The sequence below is a fragment of the Symphalangus syndactylus genome, chromosome 5 (assembly GCF_028878055.3).
Source record: "Symphalangus syndactylus isolate Jambi chromosome 5, NHGRI_mSymSyn1-v2.1_pri, whole genome shotgun sequence".
In the NCBI taxonomy this organism is placed as follows: domain Eukaryota; kingdom Metazoa; phylum Chordata; class Mammalia; order Primates; family Hylobatidae; genus Symphalangus; species Symphalangus syndactylus.
The window spans coordinates 122130544-122152790 of NC_072427.2; the positions used below are offsets into that span (position 1 = coordinate 122130544).

Consider the following 22247-nt stretch of genomic DNA (forward strand, 5'->3'; position numbering starts at 1 on the left):
TTATTTGTCCATTTTGCAAATAAGAACACCCAATTAAGAATGTTGGAGCATGTTAGGCCTCTGCAAGTTGCAAAGACCCAGCTCTTAATTTAAAAAGAAAATGTATTTGTTCATCTAACAAAATATTAAAGATGAAGCATCAAGTCTCATCTCTTCATTTGAATTGACATTTTAAGACTCTCAGCTATCTACACAACTTTTCTTCCTAATCTTAAGCCCCTATAAAATTACTTTATCTGGCCTTGACTACTTATTGTCCCCTTTACCTTTCACATCTTTCCATTTCTACTGTCACTGTATATTCATTTTAAAAATCTATGAAAATGTCATAATTTATTTTAAGTTGTCATTACAATTAAGTTTACAGTACGTTAATGTACAGATTTATTGTAAATGTATTCTCTTTTGCATGAGGCCTTTCTCAGTTAGATGATTATTTATGAATGAATATTACATATTGCTAGAGTGAGAAAGCATTCACTTTTTTGTATGTATATTCCCCTTTTTTTTTTTTTTTTTTTAAGATGGAGTCTCGCTCTGTCGCCCAGACTGGAGTGCGGTGGCGTGATCTTGGCTCACTGCAACCTCCACCTCCCGGGTTCAAGTGATTCTCCTGCCTCAGCCTCTTGAGTAGCTGGGATTACAGGAGTGCGCCACCACGCCTGGCTAAGTTTTATATTTTTAGTAGACACAGGGTTTCACCCTGTTGGCCAGGCTAGTCTCGAACTCCTGACCTCAAGTGATCCACCTGCCTCGGCCTCCCGAAGTGCTGGGATTACAGGCTTGAGTCACTGTTCCTGGTCATATATTCACTTTTTTATATTGTCTAGGCCAGACAATAAGTAGTGCAGGCTGGAGAACTTACCTACCTAAATAAGTAGATGGCAGGTAAAGTTTTATTATAGCATTCTGCTTAATTCTTTGAATCCTTACATAGTTATGTCAAAATGTACATTGTGATTTAACAATGAAAATAATTTTTCAATGAATTACTAGGTTTTAGCTCAATTAGGCCCTTTTTGAATTTTATTGAAATTAATGAATTACAGGCCGGGCGTGGTGGCTCACGCCTGTAATCCCAGCACTTTGGGAGGCCAAGGCGGGCGGATCACGAGGTCAGGAGATGGAGACCATCCTGGCTAACACGGTGAAACCCCATCTCAACTAAAAATACAAAAAATTAGTCGGGCGCGGTGGTGGGCGCCTGTAGTCTCAGCTACTCGGGAGGCTGAGGCAAGAGAATGGTGTGAACCCAGGAGGCGGAGCTTGCAGTGAGCCGAGATAGCGCCACTGCACTCCAGCCTGAGTGACAGAGTGAGACTCCGTCTCAAAAAAAAAAAAAAAAAAAAAGAAAGAATTACAAACTACATGACTTACAAAAGTATTTGTTTCTCAGATATTGGTATCTTTTAGTTTTTCAACACCCATGCTAATAATTCAGATTGTTTTGTTTGGCTCCTAGGAAGTTTTCATATCTCTGGACAAGGCACCCATGGATTCAGGGTGGGTGGGAACTATTCTTTTTTTGTGTGAAGTGGGCAAAGTACAATTATCAGAGGCACCATGGAAAAGAGAGAGTCTGTGCTTCCGTTATAAAAAAAGAGGAGCTTTAGGAAAGGGCAGTTGTGGAAATTGATGCCCTAAATCTGTCCGTGTCTCTGTACTTCTTGAAAATCTTCACATACCACAGAGATAGGCACACCAGTTTGAACCAGTGATACAATTCATTATGTAGATAAAGATGCCCATGACTTGCTTAGCTTAATAGATTTTTTTTACATAATCTCCTAGATGTTAAGATTTATACAGTAATGAAATTCTTCTGAAAGCTATCACTAGGAACAAAAAGAATCTCAAAGATTTTTTGTGTTTAATGGATTTTTTTGGTCTATTAGAACATTAGAATCTTTTAAAAAGATTTGTCAGTGTTTAAACTTCCTTGTATTTTAACAGTGTTCATTTTTTAACAGGTGGCAAATATGTTCTACATTGTAGTGATTATGGCTCTTGTATTACTTAGTTTTGGTGTTCCCAGAAAGGCAATACTTTATCCTCATGAAGCACCATCTTGGACTCTTGCTAAAGATATAGTTTTTCACCCATACTGGATGATTTTTGGTGAAGTTTATGCATACGAAATTGATGGTAAGAATTGTATATTTACAGATTTATCTTTTGGTTATTTTGTGTTTTAAAACCAGTATTGAATTATAGTAATATTGCATATTTTCAGAAGTCAAACTATTACCAACCTAAGCCCCACACAAAGGCGTTAGTGAACTCAGAAGAAACATACAAATTAATTGGAAGAAAAAGTATTTTAGAATTTTTTTAGTGGCAGATATTAGAAATCTAGTCTAAACTGTCCTAGGACACAATAAGGACATTTATTAACTCACGTAACGATATTGAGCTAGGTCCAGTGGTCTTTAGCGTTGGTTAATTCATAGCTAAGGACACTTGCTCTTTTTCATCCGGCTGCCAGCTCTGTAAGTTTCCCTTATGATCATAAGACCGTCATTAGCAACAGGAGGAAAGAGACACTGTTTATCGATGGTTCTCTTTAGAGGAAAATGTCCCTTTCATAGAAATTCCCTTTTGAACCTGTCCTTTCATTTCATTAGCTTGAGTTGGCTTCAGCCTGCCTATCTCTAAAATGGTTACAGACAAGAGGGATGGGATTACCATGATTAGCGTAGATCATTCAGGGTAGATTCGATATTGAGAAGTCAAGCACAATGTTAATTACAAAAATAATGATCCTGTGTAATACTGAAAGCTTACAGCATGTTGAGTTTTACAGATGACAGATACTCAAGGTTTTTGTTGCAGCTTGTGAGTACATTCTCTGGATAATCAGTGACATAACTCCCACTGATTCAACCCTATTCTTAGAGAGAATATTAAGTTTATTGTTCAATTTTGTTACTATTCACATTTTGACTCTTACATTGTCTTAGTCAATTAGACTAGATAACCTGTGAACATAAGTGATGCTGTCAGCTTTTAGTGATACTCTGCTGACTTCTACATTTGAGATACAGAATCTTTATTTTGTTAATTCTCTCTCACTCTTGTTCTTTCTTCTTCCTTCACTCTTCCCTCCCCCAATATCTGTGTTACTCCCTTCCTACGTATTTATGGGTGATTAGGTCAAGGGTTGGCCATGTAGTGAGAGGATTGTGGTTAGGTCCAAGGATGGCCACATAGAAAATTTGTGGTCATTATTTGTTCTTGGGCAGTAGTTAAACTAATGTTGTTTTACCAGCCTGGTCAAATTTTGTGTTTAATGGCTTCTGTTTGGTGTTATTTCCAGGTTTTCATTGTCCGCTACTTTTTTTCTTTTTTCTTTTTGAGACAGAGTCTCACCCTGTCACCCAGGCTGGAGTGCAGTGGTGCAGTCTTGGCTCACTGCAACCTCTGTCTTCCAGGTTCAAGTGATTCCTATGCCTCAGCCTCTGGAGTAGCTGGGATTACAGCTGCATGCCATCATGCCTGGCTAGTTTTTTGTTTTTGTTTTTGTTTTTTTAAGTAGAGACAAAGTTTCACCATGTTGGCCAGGCTGGTCTTGAACTCCTTACCTCAAGTGATCGGCCTGCTTTGGCCTCCCAAAGTTCTGGGATTACAAACGTGAGCCATCATGCCTGGCTGTCTGCTATTTTTCTAATGATATGGCTCTAATTGTGTAGTTATTATAAAGCATTGAGTATAGTTTTTTAGTTTCCTGTATTCTCTTTCTTGGGTATTTGCTTCCACAAACTAATCTGAATAGAATGGAAATAGATTCATAAAATTATTTAAGAGTGAAAAGACCTTACCATTAATTTGCCTGTAAAACCATTTAAAGGAATGATAGAACCATTATGAATGTCATTAATGCGTATACTTTTAAAAAATTACCAAATACTAAATGCTAAGTGTACTATATTTAGCTAGAACTTATCACTAATTCATCATTATTTAATTCTAATCCTTGCCCTGCCTAATTTACTTTATTCCTTGTAATGCTGTGGGGGGTGTTAAAGCTCTTCCTTTCCTTGTTTGTAATTAGCTATGTTCTGGCTTCAGAAATTTTTCAGATGGGGTAATGAAAAACAAGGAATTCAAATCTGATCACTGTATAATTGAGAAGCACTTTTAGCTATTTCTTCAGCCCCATTTTTGTGACATAATAAGATAAACTCAATACTCTTTATGTTTGTAAATGTACAGGTTTTGCTATGAGTCAACCATACTCTTAAAGTTGAGTCATGCGTATAATCCCAGCACTTTGGGAGGCCGAGGCGGGCAGATCACGAGGTCAGGAGTTCGAGACCAGCCTGGCCAACATGATGAAATCCGGTGTCTGTTAAAAATGCAGAATTAGCTGGGCATGGTGGCACATGCCTGTAGTCCCAGCTACTCAGGAGGCTGAGGCAGGAGAATTGCTTGAACCCGGGAGCCGGAGGCTGCAGTGAGCCGAGATCGTGCCACTGCACTCCAGCCTGGGTGACAGAGCAAGACTCCGTCTCAGGGGAAAAAAAAAAAATGTTCAGACATTTTTCTTACAGAAATATTATCATATGGTTGATCCAGGAATTTTACCCTCTTTAATGCTCCTCAGGTTAAACCCTGCCTCGAAGGGTAAATATAACACCTAAATATACTTTCTTTTCTGGAATAGAGTTGTAAAACAGATAGCAGCCGCGTTTCTCACAACATCTTTTTGTGTTTAAACACGCTTTAGCTGGGGTTCCTATGGCTCCCTGCCCAGAAGCTTTTGCTGGAATCTGTGAAACAGATTTGTACATAATTGAAACTTACTTTAAGTAAATAAATAACCAGAAACACTCATGAATAGCAGTTACTGATGACTTACTATATTTAAGTTGTTTTTGTTTTTTTCTTTTTTTCTCTCTAAAGTGTGTGCAAATGATTCTGTTATCCCTCAAATCTGTGGTCCTGGGACGTGGTTGACTCCATTTCTTCAAGCAGTCTACCTCTTTGTACAGTATATCATTATGGTTAATCTTCTTATTGCATTTTTCAAGTAAGAATTTTGTTCAATTGCTTGTTATAAGATGATTTAATATGCAATTCTACGTATTTTGAAGGAAATTTATAGAACTTAAAATCTAAACATTTTATTGGGGCTTAAACTACTAAAATTATATTTGAAAACTTACAAATAGGAGATGCTTTTTCTAATCAAATGAGTTCTAAATTTTAAGTTTGATTATCTTTCAACATGCAGTTTTCTTTATAAATTTAATCATTATCTGGGATTTTTCCTCGGTTGCCAACAAATACGCATTCAATATAGAAAATGCATCAGTGATTCCACTGTTAATATTTGGGTGTACACCTCTCTATCTTTTTTTTTGCAAATATATATAAACCATTTTTCTTTTCAGAAATAGTATTTTTATTTAATTTATTTATTTTTGAGACACAGTCTCCTTCTGTCGCCCAGGTTGGAGTGGCACAATCTTGGCTTACTGCAACCTTAGTTTTCTGGGTTCAAGGGATTCTCGTGCCTCAGCCTCTCGAGTAGCTGGGATTACAGGTGTGCACCACAATGCCTGGCTGATTTTTTTTGTATTTTTAGTAGAGATGAGGTTTCACCATGTGGGCCAGACTGGACTTGAACTCCTGGCCTCATGCGATCCATCCACTTCAGCCTCCCCAAGTACTGGGATTACAGGCATAAGCCACAGTGCCTAGCCTATTTTTATATTTTATGTACTGTTTTATAACTAAGCAAAGCATCATGAGCATTATTTCAGATAAACAAATCTCCAGTCTATTTTTAATGGCTACCTGATACTCCATGATATAGACCATAATTTTTCAATCTAGTATGTTATATTGGTCAGTTAGATTGTTTGTAATTCTTGCTCCTAAACACCACATTGTAGTTAAATCTGAGCAATGCTTGTTTAGAATGTTCTAAAAGCAGGGCTGTTCAGTGTGTGTACTTTAGGGCTTTTTGCATTTAAGTCTAAATAGGCCTGTTTCCTCAACTCTGTGCCCACACTGAGTATTTTTTTTTTAATGGTTGCCAATTTGATAGTAAATAAAAGAATTTATTTTATTTTTTGAGACAGCCTGTTGCCCAGGCTGGAGTGCAGTGGCACTATCACAGCTCACTGTAGCCTCTTCCATGTGGGCTCAAGTAGTCCCTCCTGTGTCAGCCTCCAGAGTAGCTGGGACTACAGGCATACACTATCACGCCTGGCTAACTTAAATAGACAGGGTCTCACTATGGTGCCCAGGCTCGTCTTGAACTCCAGGCCTCAAGCACTCCTCCTGCCTCTTGGCCTTCCAAAGTGCTAAGATTATAGACATGAACCACCATGCCCAGCCAGGATTTTGTTTTTTAAAATTTGCACTTATTTGATTACTAGTAAGTCTGAGTATTTTCTTATGTCTTACCCATTTACATACAATATTTTAAATTTTTTAAATTATTTTTTTCTGCTGAATGTTAATCTTTGCCTTGTACTTACTGCCTGTATCTTTTCCAGTTTCTCATTTGCTATTAGTTTTGTTTACAGAAGGATATTTTTTGAATTCTTATTTAGTACAGAATTACAATGAAATCATCAGTATTTAAAACTTTAAGAGATGATTAGCAAAGTTTATTTTTATTCATTGTTTCTCTAGCAATGTGTATTTACAAGTGAAGGCAATTTCCAATATTGTATGGAAGTACCAGCGTTATCATTTTATTATGGCTTATCATGAGAAACCAGTTCTGCCTCCTCCACTTATCATTCTTAGCCATATAGTTTCTCTGTTTTGCTGCATATGTAAGAGAAGAAAGAAAGATAAGACTTCCGATGGACCAAGTAAGTAAACTATATTAAGGCAAATGTTTTCATTTTATCACTTCTCATTTTTACACTGAAGGCTATATATTGATTTTATTAAAAAATGACTTAGTGGGTTAATGTTATGGTAAAGATTTTTGTTAAATTTGCCTATACATAAAGGAATTTTTAAGTTCAATATGATATGTATAAAAATGGATTTAGCGTTAAACTTCATTATGAGAATGGCATCTCTGTTTCTGTTAAAATGGTAATGTAAACCTAACTTCTTTGCTGTTCTACAAACCATTTTTACAGCTCTGTAAACAATAACAATTTTAGTACATTCAGTGTACATGAGACTAATCATACTGTGTCAAATTATGCTTAAAATTTTACAGGGACTTTCAAATTAGTTCTTAAATTTCTCTGAGTAGATATGTGAGGGAGAGGTATGAGAGAGATAGGGGAGGGATGTTGTATAGGAAAAGGAAATCAGAAGAGAAGGAGGAAGTACCTGATCATATTCTGCTGACATCACACTGGTAGCAAAAAAGAAAGATAATTGTCTAGTGCTTTAGAAGCATAGTAGTAAAAGTTTAAAAAGTGCAGATGATGGATGTAGTCTTAGAAACCCTGAATAATTCATAAGAATTATGAGCTAAAGTTGATACCTTGATAGCTCTTCATTGATTTTCTTCTCCTTTTCCTCCCGTAGAACTTTTCTTAACAGAAGAAGATCAAAAGAAACTTCATGATTTTGAAGAGCAGTGTGTTGAGATGTACTTCAATGAAAAAGATGACAAATTTCATTCTGGGAGTGAAGAGAGAATTCGTGTCACTTTTGAAAGGTTCAGAAGCCCTTTAGTTAAAATCGGTTATATGTCAAAATGGGATCTATTAGTTATATCTCTTATACATGGTCATTGTTAAATTTATTTTGTCAAACAATAATCTTAGTTATAGTTTGACATTATATATTGGAAAGATCGTTCAGTTCTATTAATACTTCATATAAGTCAGTTGGTCAGTCTCTTATTTTTTTACCCTAGTTACAGAAGATAGAAGAGTTTACTGTTCTTTACTGTTTGGAGGGAGAAAAGTAAAACTATCCTCACTATTTTACAGCATTTCTTTTATTATCATTATTTATTTATTTATTTATTTTTTTGAGACAGAGTCTCCTCTTTTGCCCCGGCTGGAGTACAGTGGCACAATCTCGGCTCACTGCAACTTCTGCCTCCCAGGTTCAAGTGATTCTCCTGCCTCAGTTTCCTGAGTAGCTAGGATTACCGGCATGCACCACCACACCCGGCTGATTTTTATATTTTTAGTAGAGACACGGTTTCACCATGTTGGCCAAGCTGGTCTCGAACTCCTGACCTCGTGATCTGCCTGCCTCAGCCTCCCAAAGTGCTGGGATTACAGATGTGAGCCACTGCGCCTGGCCAGCATTTCTTTTTTTTCTGTTGGCTCCACTACATTCTGGAGGCAGATGGTGTTTGGTAACAGTTACAGTAACAGTAATGGTAGTTCTGTGTATATGTAGCTGTATATACATTATTTTGTGTTACTTTGATGCGGGGTAATTGGAGTTCCAGAGCCTGTGGAACAAAAATGTTTTTTGAAATCTTGCATTTTAATATAAGATTAGCACTGGATCCTTCTTACATAAGGTAGGCCTTGTATAATTAAATAACCGTACCTTATTTTATATCTTGTTTAAATGCGTGTAAAATTTTTCTGTTTTTATCATTATTATTTGAGGCTACAAAATAAAATTCTACATTATTTTTTCACATTTGTAAAAAAAGCTGATTTCTCTCCTACAGAGTGGAACAGATGTGCATTCAGATTAAAGAAGTTGGAGATCGTGTCAACTACATAAAAAGATCATTACAATCATTAGATTCTCAAATTGGCCATTTGCAAGATCTTTCAGCCCTGACGGTAGATACATTAAAAACACTCACTGCCCAGAAAGCGTCGGAAGCTAGCAAAGTTCATAATGAAATCACACGAGAACTGAGCATTTCCAAACACTTGGCTCAAAACCTTATTGATGATGGTCCTGTAAGACCTTCTGTATGGAAAAAACATAGTGTTGTAAATACGCTTAGCTCCTCTCTTCCTCAAGGTGATCTTGAAAGTAATAATCCTTTTCATTGTCATATTTTAATGAAAGATGACAAAGATCCCCAGTGTAATATATTTGGTCAAGACTTAGCTGCAATACCCCAGAGAAAAGAATTTAATTTTCCAGAGGCTGGTTCCTCTTCTGGTGCCTTATTCCCAAGTGCTGTTTCCCCTCCAGAACTGCGACAGAGACTACATGGGATAGAACTCTTAAAAATATTTAATAAAAATCAAAAATTAGGCAGTTCATCTACTAGCATACCACATCTGTCATCCCCACCAACCAAATTTTTTGTTAGTACACCATCTCAGCCAAGTTGCAAAAGCCACTTGGAAACTGGAACCAAAGATCAAGAAACTGTTTGCTCTAAAGCTACAGAAGGAGATAATATAGAATTTGGAGCATTTGTAGGTAAGTTTGGCAAATTCATACTTGTATATCAATATTATTTACTTTTCACCTTAGAAATATTAGAAACATACTGTGTTACAAGTCATTATCTTTTCATAGAGTATAATTATAAAATTTTTAAAAAGAATCAGACACCTGTGATTCTGGTACTTTGGGAGGCTGAGTGGGGAGGATTGCTTGAGCCCAGGAGTTGAGGACCAGCCTGAGCAACATAGCAAGACCCCATCTCTACAAAAAATTTTTGAAAGTAGCAAGGCACAGTGGCATGTGCCTGAAGTCCCAACTACTCAGGAGGCTGAGGCAGGCGAACCGCTTGCATCCAGAAGCTCAAAGCTGCAGTGGCTTATGATCACACAACTGCCCTATAGCCTGTGTGACAGAATGAGACCCTGTCTCTAGAAATGAAATGAAAAAAAAAAAAAAAAAAATCAGAAGTAGGGGAAATAGACTAAATTAGGCTATAAGAGTTATATTGGCACATAACCTCTTTGATGGAATTTTAGATTCTGTCTTTTGAATTTGAATATCTTCAGTTGGGTTTCATCAACTCTTGTTGAAAACTTAAGTGATTCTTAAGTGTTAAGTACTTGGAGAACCTCCTAGAGGAGGTTAGAATCAACCAGAGCAGTGCCCTGTAAATAGATGACCATACAATTTTTTTACCCAAACCAAGACACTTTAAAAGTGAAAGGGTGCACTATTAATAATTATATCAGAACAACAATGGAAATCTAGGAATCTACTGAGAAAATTAGTACTTATGGTCTACCTATTTATATATTCACAGAAGAGAACATTTCAAAAAGGAATGACTTATTCTTATACCTGTGATAGCTTAAATAAGATAAGAACAGAAAAAAATGTTTATTTTGGCAGTAACACATTAAAGACTTTAGTGAAAACTTTCATGCATAGAGATTGTTGAGACAGTATGTTAATAAGCCCATGGAAAATTGCCACATTAAGGCCAGCCTAGGAAGTTATCTAGGCACTAAACGTGTTGATATTACTTCTAGGCTATATGGGATTCACTTTAGATACATAGATATATAACTTTTTTTTTTTTTTTTTTAAAGACGGAGTCTCCCTCTGTTGCCCAGGCTGGAGTGCAGTGGCACGATCTCGGCTCACTGCAACCTCTGCCTCCCAGATTCAAGCGATTCCCCTGCCTCAGCCTCCTGAGTAGCTGAGATTACAGGCACACGCCACCACACCCGGCTAATTTCCAATTTATTTTTAAAAATGCATTTTAGCCTATTTGTTAATGTATTACCAGTGGGGTATATGTATATATCATATATATTTTCTCTACGTGTATATTATATAGGAAAAGTTATGTATCTGTATATCTAGAGCGAATTCTATATAGCCTAGCAGTAAATATCAGCATGTTCAGTGCCTAAATAACTTGCTAGGCTGGCCTTAATGTTTAAATTATACATGGGCTTATTAACATGTTGTCTGAACAATCTCTATGTGTGAAACAGTTTTCATTAAGGTCATTAAAGTGTTATTGCCGAAATATTTTGGTTCTGTTTTTGTTTAAGTTATAGGCATAAGAATAAATCATTCCTTTTTGAGTGATTATCCATATATATGTAATGCATTTTTTTTTTTATTAATGGTAAAAATGCTTGGTCCCCTTTTTTCTTTTAAATTTTGAGCTATTTATTCATATCACATGTTGGTTTCTTTTATAAGGACTTTGGCCTTTAACGTTACTGTAAACTTAACTATAATCTTGGCCAGGTGCGGTGGCTTAGGCCTATAATCCCAGCACTTTGGGAGGCCAAGGCAGGCGGATCACGAGGTCAGGAGTTCAAGACCAGCCTGGCTAACATGGTGAAACCCTGTCTTTACTAAAAATACAAAAATTAGTCAGGTGTGGTGGCGCGCGCCTGTAGTCCCAGCTACTCAGGAGGCTGAGGCAGGAGAATTGCTTGAACCTGGGAGGCAGAGGTTGCAGTGAGCCGAGATCACGCCACTGCACTCCAGCCTGGGCAACAGAGTGAGACTTGTTCTCAAATTTAAAAACAAAACAAACAAAAACTATAACCTTCACCAGCTTCTTGGCAGTTTTCAAGTTTATTTGTCAAAAGAGCTAAAGGAGACTGCAGAGCCATCAAATGTACTTGAAAAACAGCATAAACCTATTGTTTTTATAAACTTTAAGCAGTGCCATTATTTTGGTGAAGAAAAATAAAAATTTCTCATTGCAATATCTTTTTTCTATTAAAGGACACAGAGATAGCATGGATTTACAGAGGTTTAAAGAAACATCAAACAAGATAAAAGAAATACTATCCGTAAGTAAATCCTTGTTAAAACACCCACAGTTCTATTTATTTTGCTATCTTGATGTTTAGTTCAAAATTTAATTAAACATTTTTTCAGCAAAAATACAATTTTAGCAGATATCATTAACATGCTGATACCAAATATTTGAAGCTATCCTCAATTTGAAAAAATGAACAGTTGAGGAATATGAAAAGGTATAAATAGCTTGTGTAATTATACTCACTAAATAAAAAACATCACCTATTTAACATTTCTCTTTTTTTTTTTTTTTTTTTTTGAGACGGAGTCTCGCTCTCACCCAGGCTGGAGTGCAGTGGTGTGATCTTGGCTCACTGCAACCTCCACCTCCCAGGTTCAAGTGATTCTCCTGCCTCAGCCTCTTGAGTAGCTGGGATTACAGGTGTGCGTCACCATGCCTGGCTAATTTGTGTATTTTTAGTAGAGGTGAGGTTTTACCATGTTGTCCAGGCTGGTCTCGAATTCCTGACCTCAAGCGATCCGCCCACCTCGGCCTCCCAAGGTGCTGGGGTTATAGGCGTGAGCCACTGTGCCCGGCCTACATTTCTTTTTTTTTTAATTTCTTCTCCCCATACGTTTTCCACTGATTAAATACTTAATGAGCTCACTCTTCCCAGATCCAAAAGTTTTATTAGAACATGACCCTGACTCTTAGAAAACCTATTGTCTAGCAGTAAGGAGCTGTATATTTTGTACAAGTGCAAGATAATTCGATAAATGTTTGTTAAATAAGTTTCAAAATATGTAGAACAGCTGGCAAAAAAGGTGTATTCTTGCCTGCAAGTTAGTTTTATTTCTTAAATGTTGCTCTCGTATATTACTTGTGGCTATTTAGAGCCTTTAAAGTAGTAACGTGGCTACAGCAAGATAATTAAAAACACTTAGAAAGGCTGGGCACGGTGGCTCACGCTTGTAATCCCAGCACTTTGGGAGGCTGAGGCAGGCGGATCACGAGGTCAGGAGATCGAGACCACGGTGAAACCCCATCTCTACTAAAAATACCAAAAATTAGGCGGGCGTGGTGGCGGGCGCCTGTAGTCCCAGCTACTCAGAGAGGCTGAGGCAGGAGAATGGCGTGAACCCGGGAGGCGGAGCTTGCAGTGAGCCGAGGTTGTGCCACTGCACTCCAGCCTGGGCGACAGAGCGAGACTCCGTGTCAAAAAAAAAAAAACAAAAAAAAAAAACCACCTAGAAAGGTGTTAAGCTTCTCTAGCCCTTAAAGAACTTACATTATAGAAATGTTAAGTGACATACACAGTGAAAACAGGACCTTTCCTAAATCTAGAACCAAGGAAATGATAATGACATAGGAGTTTCTATGAATGATTACTTTTTATGTGATCCAAGTTAATAATGTAATTGCTGTCAGGCCATATTACTTACTACCCTACATATAAAAAGTAGACTCAAATGCATTTTTATATTGTAACATTTTGTATTTTTATTATCATCTATTTTGATTAAAGTATTGTACTAAATCGATTAACTTAATTTAATATCTATTAACTAGATATTGATAACTTGGAATTTAATTGGTTATTATATGTAAATTGGGGTGTAATGATTACCTGGGTTTTTTCCTTTCTGTATTTGCCTTTAAGTTTGAGAACAGTTGCATAATTTTCTTACCTCGAATAGGAGCAGCAGAATGATGTAAGAAATGTGATTATGGAGTATACAGAGATGCCTAAATATGAGGTAAAGTCTCTTTAGTATATGCAGAAGTCAGAAAGTCAGCTTAAAATACACCCATGTGCTTTTAGATGGAGGAAGTAGGTGTAGGTTCAGCGGGCCTATCATAAGACTATAATTTGCAGTGTTTTCTTACCATTTTAATAATGGCATATTTAGACTGAGAGAGCTAAATAAATGGATCAAGTTCACTTAGGTAGCTGACACATGATAAAAAGAGAAAGAAGAAAAGCAGGAATGAGAAAAAGTGCTAGGAAGTAGAAAGAACAGACTGCTGTCTACCAAATTGGTTTTATAATTATTGCCATATGACATATGGAATATCTGTATTCCATATAGGGTTGAAGTGGATTTTATAGGTAAATGAAATGTTTTACGGACTTTCGTAAGTTTTAGTAAAGCTGTTTATAATGTAGAATTACTTAAACCTAAGTTCATCACATTTTCTTTTTCCTTACAAAAATTATGTCATATTGCCACACTCTGGTGGCATCATTTTGCTATTGTGAAGCACTTGATATAAATAAGACATAAAATTTAGGATAAATGGACATTTCTTAATGGGAAAAGGTAAAGCATCAGAGTTTTCCCACAGATTTCACCTTTTTAATAATGAACTTAAAGAAAAAACGTGCTGAAAAATTTTAAGTGGCAGGTACTCCTTGATAAAAACAAGACATTGCAAGTTTCTGTGAGTTAGCAGAAAAGCAGTAGCTGTGTTTTGATTTAAACAACTTTTTTTTTTGAGACAGAGCAAGACTCCGTCTCAAAAAAAAAAAAAGAATAGCAGTATTTATTGAGCCAGTAAAGCCGTCAGGGCTTTCCAAACACATAAATAATAGAAAAATATTAAGGGAAAAGGTAGAGATTTAAGTACCTAAAAAACATAGTCAAAAGAAATTTGAAAAACAAATTGAAATTTGACAAATAGTGAGCATATAGATAACCTTGTTGTATAAATAGCTCATACAGAGCAATAAGAAAGTTACCAAGATCCCCAAAAGGAAATAGTTCCCCCACGAATTAATGTTATCAGTGTGTCAAGATACGTGTAAGATAATAGCTTCTTTGGGGGTGAGGTGAATTCATAATGATTGCATTTTTTCTCCACAGTTTTGTATAGTTTTCCAACTTTTTTGTAAGGTTTTTTGTTTTCTTTTGTTTTTGTTTTTTTCTTGAGACGGAGTCTCGTTCTGCCAGCAGGCTGGAGTGCAGTGGCTTGATCTTGGCTCACTGCACCCTCTGCCTCCCGGGTTCAAGCGATTCTCCTGCCTCAGCCTCCCGAGTAGCTGGGACTACAGGCGTGTGCCACCACACCCAGCTGATTTTTGTATTTTTAGTAGAGATGGGGTTTCACCATGTTGGCCAAGATGGTCTTGATCTCTTGACCTCGTGATCCACCCGCCTCGACCTCCTAAAGTGCTGGGATTACAGGTGTGAGTCACCACACCCACTCTGAGTTTTTATTATTATAAAAAATTCATTTGGATGGATTTATGCACAGTAGGCAAATAAGGTGTTTTGGTGCAGTTTTTGAAATTGGCAGTGAAGAAAATAACCATAATCTATAATATACCTGTTGGTGTCCAAGTAGAATAAAGCATATTGAGCTAAATAGATCAAGGGACTCTTATACTACTTAGAGTAATGGGTTGAAATTTAGTTCAATTATTTTCAAATTATATGTATGCACAATATTTGCAGAATAACAATACTTCTGAAAACACTTTGAAACGAGTGAGTTCTCTTGCTGGATTTACTGACTGTCACAGAACTTCCATTCCTCTTCATTCAAAACAAGGTGAGTATTTTGACTATATGAGTAGTGTCAGAAAACATACTCATTTACACTTTAAATGTATTTTATGTTTGTCAAACACGTGAGCAGTGAATGGTGCAGGAGTCAGAAGATGAAAATTCTAGTCTGCCATAGTTACTGTAACCTTGAATAAGTCGTAGTCCTAGCATTCATTAGAATGTTTTATTAGAATATGTTTTACAAATTGTTTATTCTGTAAAGATGGAATAGGAAAACTTTTTATAAATCTACTGCTTTTAGCTTTTACAGACGTATCTGTTCATGTGTATCATGTTTTAATCTGTATCATCACTTATTTAACATATTTTTCTAGTTTAACTTTTAAAAATCATACATTTTTGGTTCAAAATCAAAATACAAACACTGAAAATTTTCCCTCTCACTCTGTTCCCACATGTAACCACTATTTGTCTACCCTTTAGAGTTTCATGCTTATACAATCATGTATGACAGTGCAATCTTATACCTCTCATTTTTTACACAAAAGGTCACAGACGATACACGTTACCTTGTACCATTAATTTTTCATTTACTATATTGTGATGTTTCCATATGATAATTTTTTTATAAGTCAAAATTATATATGCACATCATTGAAAAGTTGAATAATTATAAAGGTTCCTTAAGAAAAACAGTACTACATTGTCCCCCTCACCATCACGTCTTTCATTTTCCTTTGGCATACTGAATTCAGCAACACATATTATGACCAAATTGGGTTTATTCCAGGAATGAAAGTTGTCTTAACATTCAAAAATATAATTGTGATAATGCATGATAGTAGCAGATTAAAGGAGAAAAATCATGGGATCATCTTAACAGCTGCAGAGAAGGTATTTGATTAACATTCAGTATTCATTCTTAATCTCAAAAAGGATATCAACAAAAAATTATCACAAAGCATCAAACTTCATAGTGAACTATTGAAAGCCCAAGATGGGGAGCAAGACAAGGATTTTGACTGTTACTGTTTCTGTTTTACATTCTAGCCAGAGCAGTAAAGCAAGTAAAATAAATGGTAGAGGGGGCCAGGTGGCTTACGCCTGTAATCCTAGCACTTTGGGAGGCCGAGGCAGGTAGATCACCTGAGGTCAGGAGTTCAAGACCAACTTGGTCAACATGGCGAAATTCCATCTCTAGTAAAAATACAAAAATTAGCTAAGTGTGGTGGCGCACGTGTGTAATCCCAGCTACTCGGGAGGCTGAGGAAGAAGAATCGCTTGAGCCCAGGAGATGGAGGTTGCAGTGAGCCAAGATCGCACGACTGCATTCCAGCCTGTGCAATGGGAGCGAGACTCCATCTCAAAAAAAAAAAAAAAAAAGAAAAAAAGAAATGGTAGAAGAATTAGGAGGGAAGAAGAAGAATTCTCAGTATTTAAGATAACATAGATGTTATTTCTCAGTTAGTATGCTTATATGGGTTGAACATCCTGAAATCTAAAATGCTCCAAAATCCAAAATTTTTGAGTACTGACTGAAAGGAAATGCTCATTGGAGCATTTCAGATTTCAGATTTTCAGATGCTCACCTGGGTGAGTATAATGCAAATATTCCAAAATTAAAAAAAAAAAAAAAAAAATCTGAAGCACTTCTGATCCCAAGCATTTCTGGTAAGTGATACTCAAACCTACCTGTATTGCAGCATCCTCGTATTTCAGTTTTAGGCTGTATCTGTTGACCTTCCACTAAAGAAGACAAGAATTGAACTCTCTTTTCTCACTCTGTATTCCCAGAACGAACACACACACACACACACACCCGTTCACCCTTTTCCACCAAGTATAGTTACAGTTTTGGTTAAATCAACACTCTAGGTTCTCTGGTATTTAACCAAATTTCTTCCTGATATTCAGAATATAATGTATTCTGTCAGTTTCATCATATTGAAAACATTTTGCCCAGAGTCTTCTAATGTATCTCAGTCTGGTCTTTTTGTCCTCTACACGTGGAATACAAATTTTGTTCTGAGGTTTTCCTTTCTTCATTCTGAGGTTATCCTTTGTTGTACTGTAAAATTGTAAGCTTTCTCTAAGTTGATTTGTAACTTACTATCCTGACTTTTTTTGGAAGTAGGCTTAATTCTAAAGTTTATAAATAAATATGATATGACATAAATATGGATAAATAAGATATGACAACAAAGGTATTATCATAAGTTGGGGAAAAGGATTATTCATTGCAGCATTGTTTATCATAGGAAGAGACTGGAAACAGATCCAATTTCCATCAGTAGGAGTTTGTTTAAATACATTACTGTATATCCAGTACGAAATAAAGAGAGCATCAAAAGATAATTGGGAAAATCTTCTCTGTTCTTCTGTAGAAAATCTCTAAGCTGGCTAGGCGTGGTGGCTCATGCCTGTAATCCCAGCACTTTGGGAGGCTGAGGCGGGTGGATCACCTGAGGTCAGGAGTTTGATACCAGCCTGAACAACATGGAGAAACCCAGTCTCTACTGAAAACAAAATTAGCTGGGCGTGGTGGCACATGCCTATAATCCCAGCTACTAGGGAGGCTGAGGCAGGAGAATCGCTTGAACCCAGGAGGCAGAGGTTGTGGTGAGCTGAGATTGCACCACTGCTCTCCAGCCTGGGCAACAAGAGTGAAACTCTGTCTCAAAAAAAAAAAAAAAAAAAATCTCTAAGCTTAAAGTTTAAAAAAACAAAAACCTCAAGGCATATATGTTTCCCTACCATTTATGTTAAATATTGGCAGGGGTATGTGTATACACATACAAATATCCCAGGAAGAATATACAAGAAATGAATTACCTTTACTGTCCCCAGTCAGGGTGATTGGGAACAGGAGGGAGAGAAATTTTTTTTTTACTTCATACTCTCATTTATTGTTGCCTTTTCACAATAAATTGAATAGTTTACTCAAAATAAATTGAATAATTTATGGGCCTCATGTAATTCTTGTGTTCAGCGTGTTGAGGAAAGGTTATCTTATGAAGGTTATACTGTGCCTGGAATACTTTGTGTTTGGTTAGTTGGTATTCATAAAACTTGAGTTGTGTAGCCTTTTTATATTTTTTAATTTTCTTTTAGCAGAAAAAATCAGTAGAAGGCCATCTACCGAAGACACTCATGAAGTAGATTCCAAAGCAGCTTTAATACCGGTTTGTAGATTTCAACTAAACAGATATATATTATTAAATACATTAAACTTTTTTAGATAAGATCTACAAAGTGTTATTTAGGACTGTATCAAAAATTCAAACAAATTTTTCTTAAGAAAACTGACTTTAGCATAGTAGCAGTTATAGAAAAGTTTCTTCTTACAGTGACTGGTCAGGAATTTTAAAGAAAAATATGCAGAATAAAGGCAGAAATCTCTTTTTGTTTGAATTGAAGCTAATTATATGAACTCATTTCCAGCTAACTGCGATAATAATTGATTTTGCAAATTGCCTTTAAAAGCACACACTGACAAGACAAAAAGCTCAGGAAAAGGCAGAAAAATTACTCCTTTATAATCAAGTATTATATATAAGTCAGTGCTCATAATTTTGCTCAAGAAAATATTGACTTACATTCAAAATATATCTGTTCTGGCATAGAGAGATTATGTTGTTAAAATCATGTTACTGAAAAAAGTTATTTCAGTGGGGAAAGAGGTTAGTTAATAAAGAGATTCACAGTAACAAATCCTCCTTTCTGGAGGGACTCTTCTTGACCCTGAGCTGCACAACTTTGCAACAAATTAAAGCCTTACCGAAGATGACCTCACAATGGCAATTTAGAACTCATGGGAGTCAACTTACATAAACGGTATTTGAGGGCCGGGCGCGGTGGCTCACGCTTGTAATCCCAGCACTTTGGGAGGCCGAGGCGGGCGGATCACGAGGTCAGGAGATCGAGACCACGGTGAAACCCCGTCTCTACTAAAAATACAAAAAAATTAGCCGGGCGTAGTGGCGGGCGCCTGTAGTCCCAGCTACTCGGAGAGGCTGAGGCAGGAGAATGGCATGAACCCGGGAGGTGGAGCTTGCAGTGAGCCGAGAGCGCGCCACTGCACTCCAGCCTGGGCGACAGAGTGAGACTCCGTCTCAAAAAAAAAAAAAACAAAAACAATAAACGGTATTTGATTTCTGATAACTTAAGATAGTGGAATTATTGGTTACAGATGACAAAATAAGTACGTTTAAAGTGATTATGGACATAAAAAAGTTTTAAATATAAAACATGAGAAAAGAAGGAGATACTATTCAAAAAGACTGGCAAATTTGAAAAACTAGAAATAAAAAAAAAAAAAACTCAGTGGGGACTGGGTGCGGTGGCTCATGCCTGTAATCCCAGCACTTTGGGAGGCCGAAGCCGGTGGATCACTTGAGATCAGGAGTTCAAGACCAGCCTGGCCAACATGACACAACCCTGTCTCTACTAAAAATCAAAACTTATCTGGGTCTGGTGGCACATGCCTGTAATTCAGCTACTCGGGAGGCTGAGGCAGGAGAGTCTCCTGAACCGGGGAGGTGGAGGTTGCAGTGAGCCGAGATTGCACCACTGCACTCCAGCCTGGGCTTCAGAGTGAAACTCCATCTCAAAAAAACCCCACTCAGTGGGAGTTAATTAACAGATTAGGCACATCTGAAGAGAGAATTACTAAACTGGATCAGAATGCAACACAGAACTATAATTAAATGGATTAAAGTAATAATAAAAAATTGTCCACAAGATGTTTAAAGTAAAAAAAAAGATAAACTACATAATAAGATGGAAAATATGTTAAAGGTAAAGAGACATGGAAGACATATCTAACTGGCCTTGAGAGAGTAGACAAAATCTGAAGAGATTAGAAATGGTTTAGAAATTTACAAAATGATAAAATATGTGAAGATTCAAATTCAGGCAGAATGAGTCTCAAACTGGGGAAGTAAAAATAAACCCACACCTAGGAACATTATAAAACTGCAGAATAAAAACCATATGCACATATACACAACAAAGGCTGCAGTGAAATATGCCTAAATGTCATGAGCATTCGCAGCTTATGTGATTTTAATTTTTCTATATTTTGATGTTTATATGTATATGTGTATATACATATATATGTATATATATATTTCTTTTTTGAGATGGAGTCTCGCTCTGTTGCCTAGGCTGGAGTGCAATGGCACGATCTTGGCTTATTGCAACCTCCACTTCCCAGATTCAAGTGATTCTCCTGCCTCAGCCTCCCAAGTAGCTGGGATTATAGGCGCCCACCACCATGCCCAGCTAATTTTTGTGTTTTTAGTAGAGACGAGGTTTCACCAGGTTGGCCAGGCTGGTCTCGAACTCCTGACCTCAGGTAATCCACCCACCTCGGCCTCCCAAAGTGCTGGGATTATAGGTGTGAGCCACCGCACCCTGCCACAAATATATATTTTAAGAGAATAGAATTGGCCGGGCGTGGTGGCTCACGCCTGTAATCCCAACACTTTGGGAGGCCGAGGTGGGCGGATCACGAGGTCAGGAGATCGAGACCATCCTGGCTAAAAAACAGTGAAACCCCGTCTCTACTAAAAATACAAAAAATTAGCTGGGCGTGGTGGCGGGCGCCTGTAGTCCCAGCTACTCGGGAGGCTGAGGCAGGAGAATGGCGTGAACCCGGGAAGTGGAGCTTGCAGTGAGCCGAGATTGCGCCACTGCACTCCAGCCTGGGCCACAGAGTGAGACTCCGTCTCAAAAAAAAAAAAAAAAAAAAAAGAGAATAGAATTGTCTTCAAACAATATAAAAATTCATAAAGAATAGAAAGACTGTGTTGTGGGAAATAAAATTTTTTATTCCACCTTGTTGAATAGCCTTATGGTAGTTACATTTACAGTAAATACAGTTACAATAAATAAATTTATTGTTTTATGAAACAACTATGTTAATTTTTTAGCCTTTCATTCTTAAAATATAAGAAAAAAGACAGTTATGCTTCATCTAGAGATTTTTGTCTTTAAAGTTTTTGTGTGTGTTTTTTTTTTTTTTTTTACTGAAGGATTGGTTACAAGATAGACCATCAAACAGAGAAATGTAAGTAAGCTTTTTCTCACCATTAGCTTGCAAAGTATCATAGTTATTGAATGTTGTCTTTTTTCCTGCTCTTTGCATCATGTCTTTAACATTTCTTTATAAGTGATGATTATTTATTCTAGCATCTCCTCTCTTCGCATAGATGAGATTAGGGGAACAAGCTTATTGTGAGTTAATTATAAGTTAAAATTTATTATTTTCATATAGTTGTACTATAATTACAACTCTACTAAGGTCTTCCTAATAGTGATACAATTCTGATTTTATTATTTAGTGCTGTTTCTGACTTATTCCTGAATAAAATTGTTGAGAGACCTAGTTTGAGACTTTAGTTTTGTACTTGCTTGATTTCTCTATCCATCATTCTAGTCAAACCTTGCATCTGCTTTTGGAAAGCACTTTGATGATTAGAGCAGTAATGCACAGTATACATTAGAAAGCCTGCGTACAGGAAGATTCACTAGAAAGCTGATGTGGTAATCCAAAACCAAAAGTGGAAACTATAGGCAATCTGACGGTTATTGTCCCCAGAAAGCAAAACTTTTTAGTACATATTAGACATAAGGGTAAAGACAAATCTAAGATAATCTCTGTGTTTCTGTCCTAGGAATTAGTATTGTAGAATTCCAAAGGATACGCAAAAAAAAAAAAAAATAAAGTCTTGTTTTGACTCCCACCTGATACTGGAAGCATGGTAGAGTTATTCTCTCATATGGATTACTTGAGCAGAGAAGTCAATTTGGGGGAAATTATTATTCTGCAGTGTTTTTCCCCTTCTGTGAATCAGAAATAAATCTGGGCCAGGCATGGTGCTTCACACCTATGATCCCAAGCACTTTGGGAGGCCAAGGTGGGTGGATCGCTTGAGCCAGGTGTTGGGGACCAGCCTGAGAAACATAGTGAGACCCCATCTCTAAATTAGCTGGGTATAGTGGTGTGCACTTTTGGTCCCAGCTACTCAGGAGGCTTGAGGCAGAAGGATTGTTTGAGCGCAGGAGTAGTGAGCCGTGATTGCACCACTTCACTCCAGCCTGGGCAACAGCGAGACCTAGTCTTAAAACAAATAATTTTT

The 22247-nt window shown here is 37.0% G+C and overlaps 1 protein-coding gene across 16 annotated transcripts in view; it reads left to right on the forward strand.

Annotated features, from left to right (window-relative positions):
• The window catches only part of TRPM7 (transient receptor potential cation channel subfamily M member 7), a 136658-nt gene that overhangs the window by 93858 nt on the left and 20553 nt on the right, over positions 1-22247 (forward strand). For 7 of the 16 annotated variants that reach the window (XM_063639440.1, XM_055279091.2, XM_055279092.2 and 4 more), the window contains 10 exons: positions 1971-2145; positions 4903-5029; positions 6646-6830; positions 7510-7642; positions 8624-9339; positions 11578-11645; positions 13294-13353; positions 15052-15148; positions 18217-18287; positions 21141-21175. In XM_063639440.1, coding sequence (XP_063495510.1) covers positions 1971-2145; positions 4903-5029; positions 6646-6830; positions 7510-7642; positions 8624-9339; positions 11578-11645; positions 13294-13353; positions 15052-15148; positions 18217-18287; positions 21141-21175 — 1667 coding nt within the window. The remainder of the gene's footprint in view (positions 1-1970; positions 2146-4902; positions 5030-6645; positions 6831-7509; positions 7643-8623; positions 9340-11577; positions 11646-13293; positions 13354-15051; positions 15149-18216; positions 18288-21140; positions 21176-22247) is intronic. The other 9 variants (XM_063639441.1, XM_063639439.1, XM_055279086.2 and 6 more) reach the window with 3 other exon arrangements.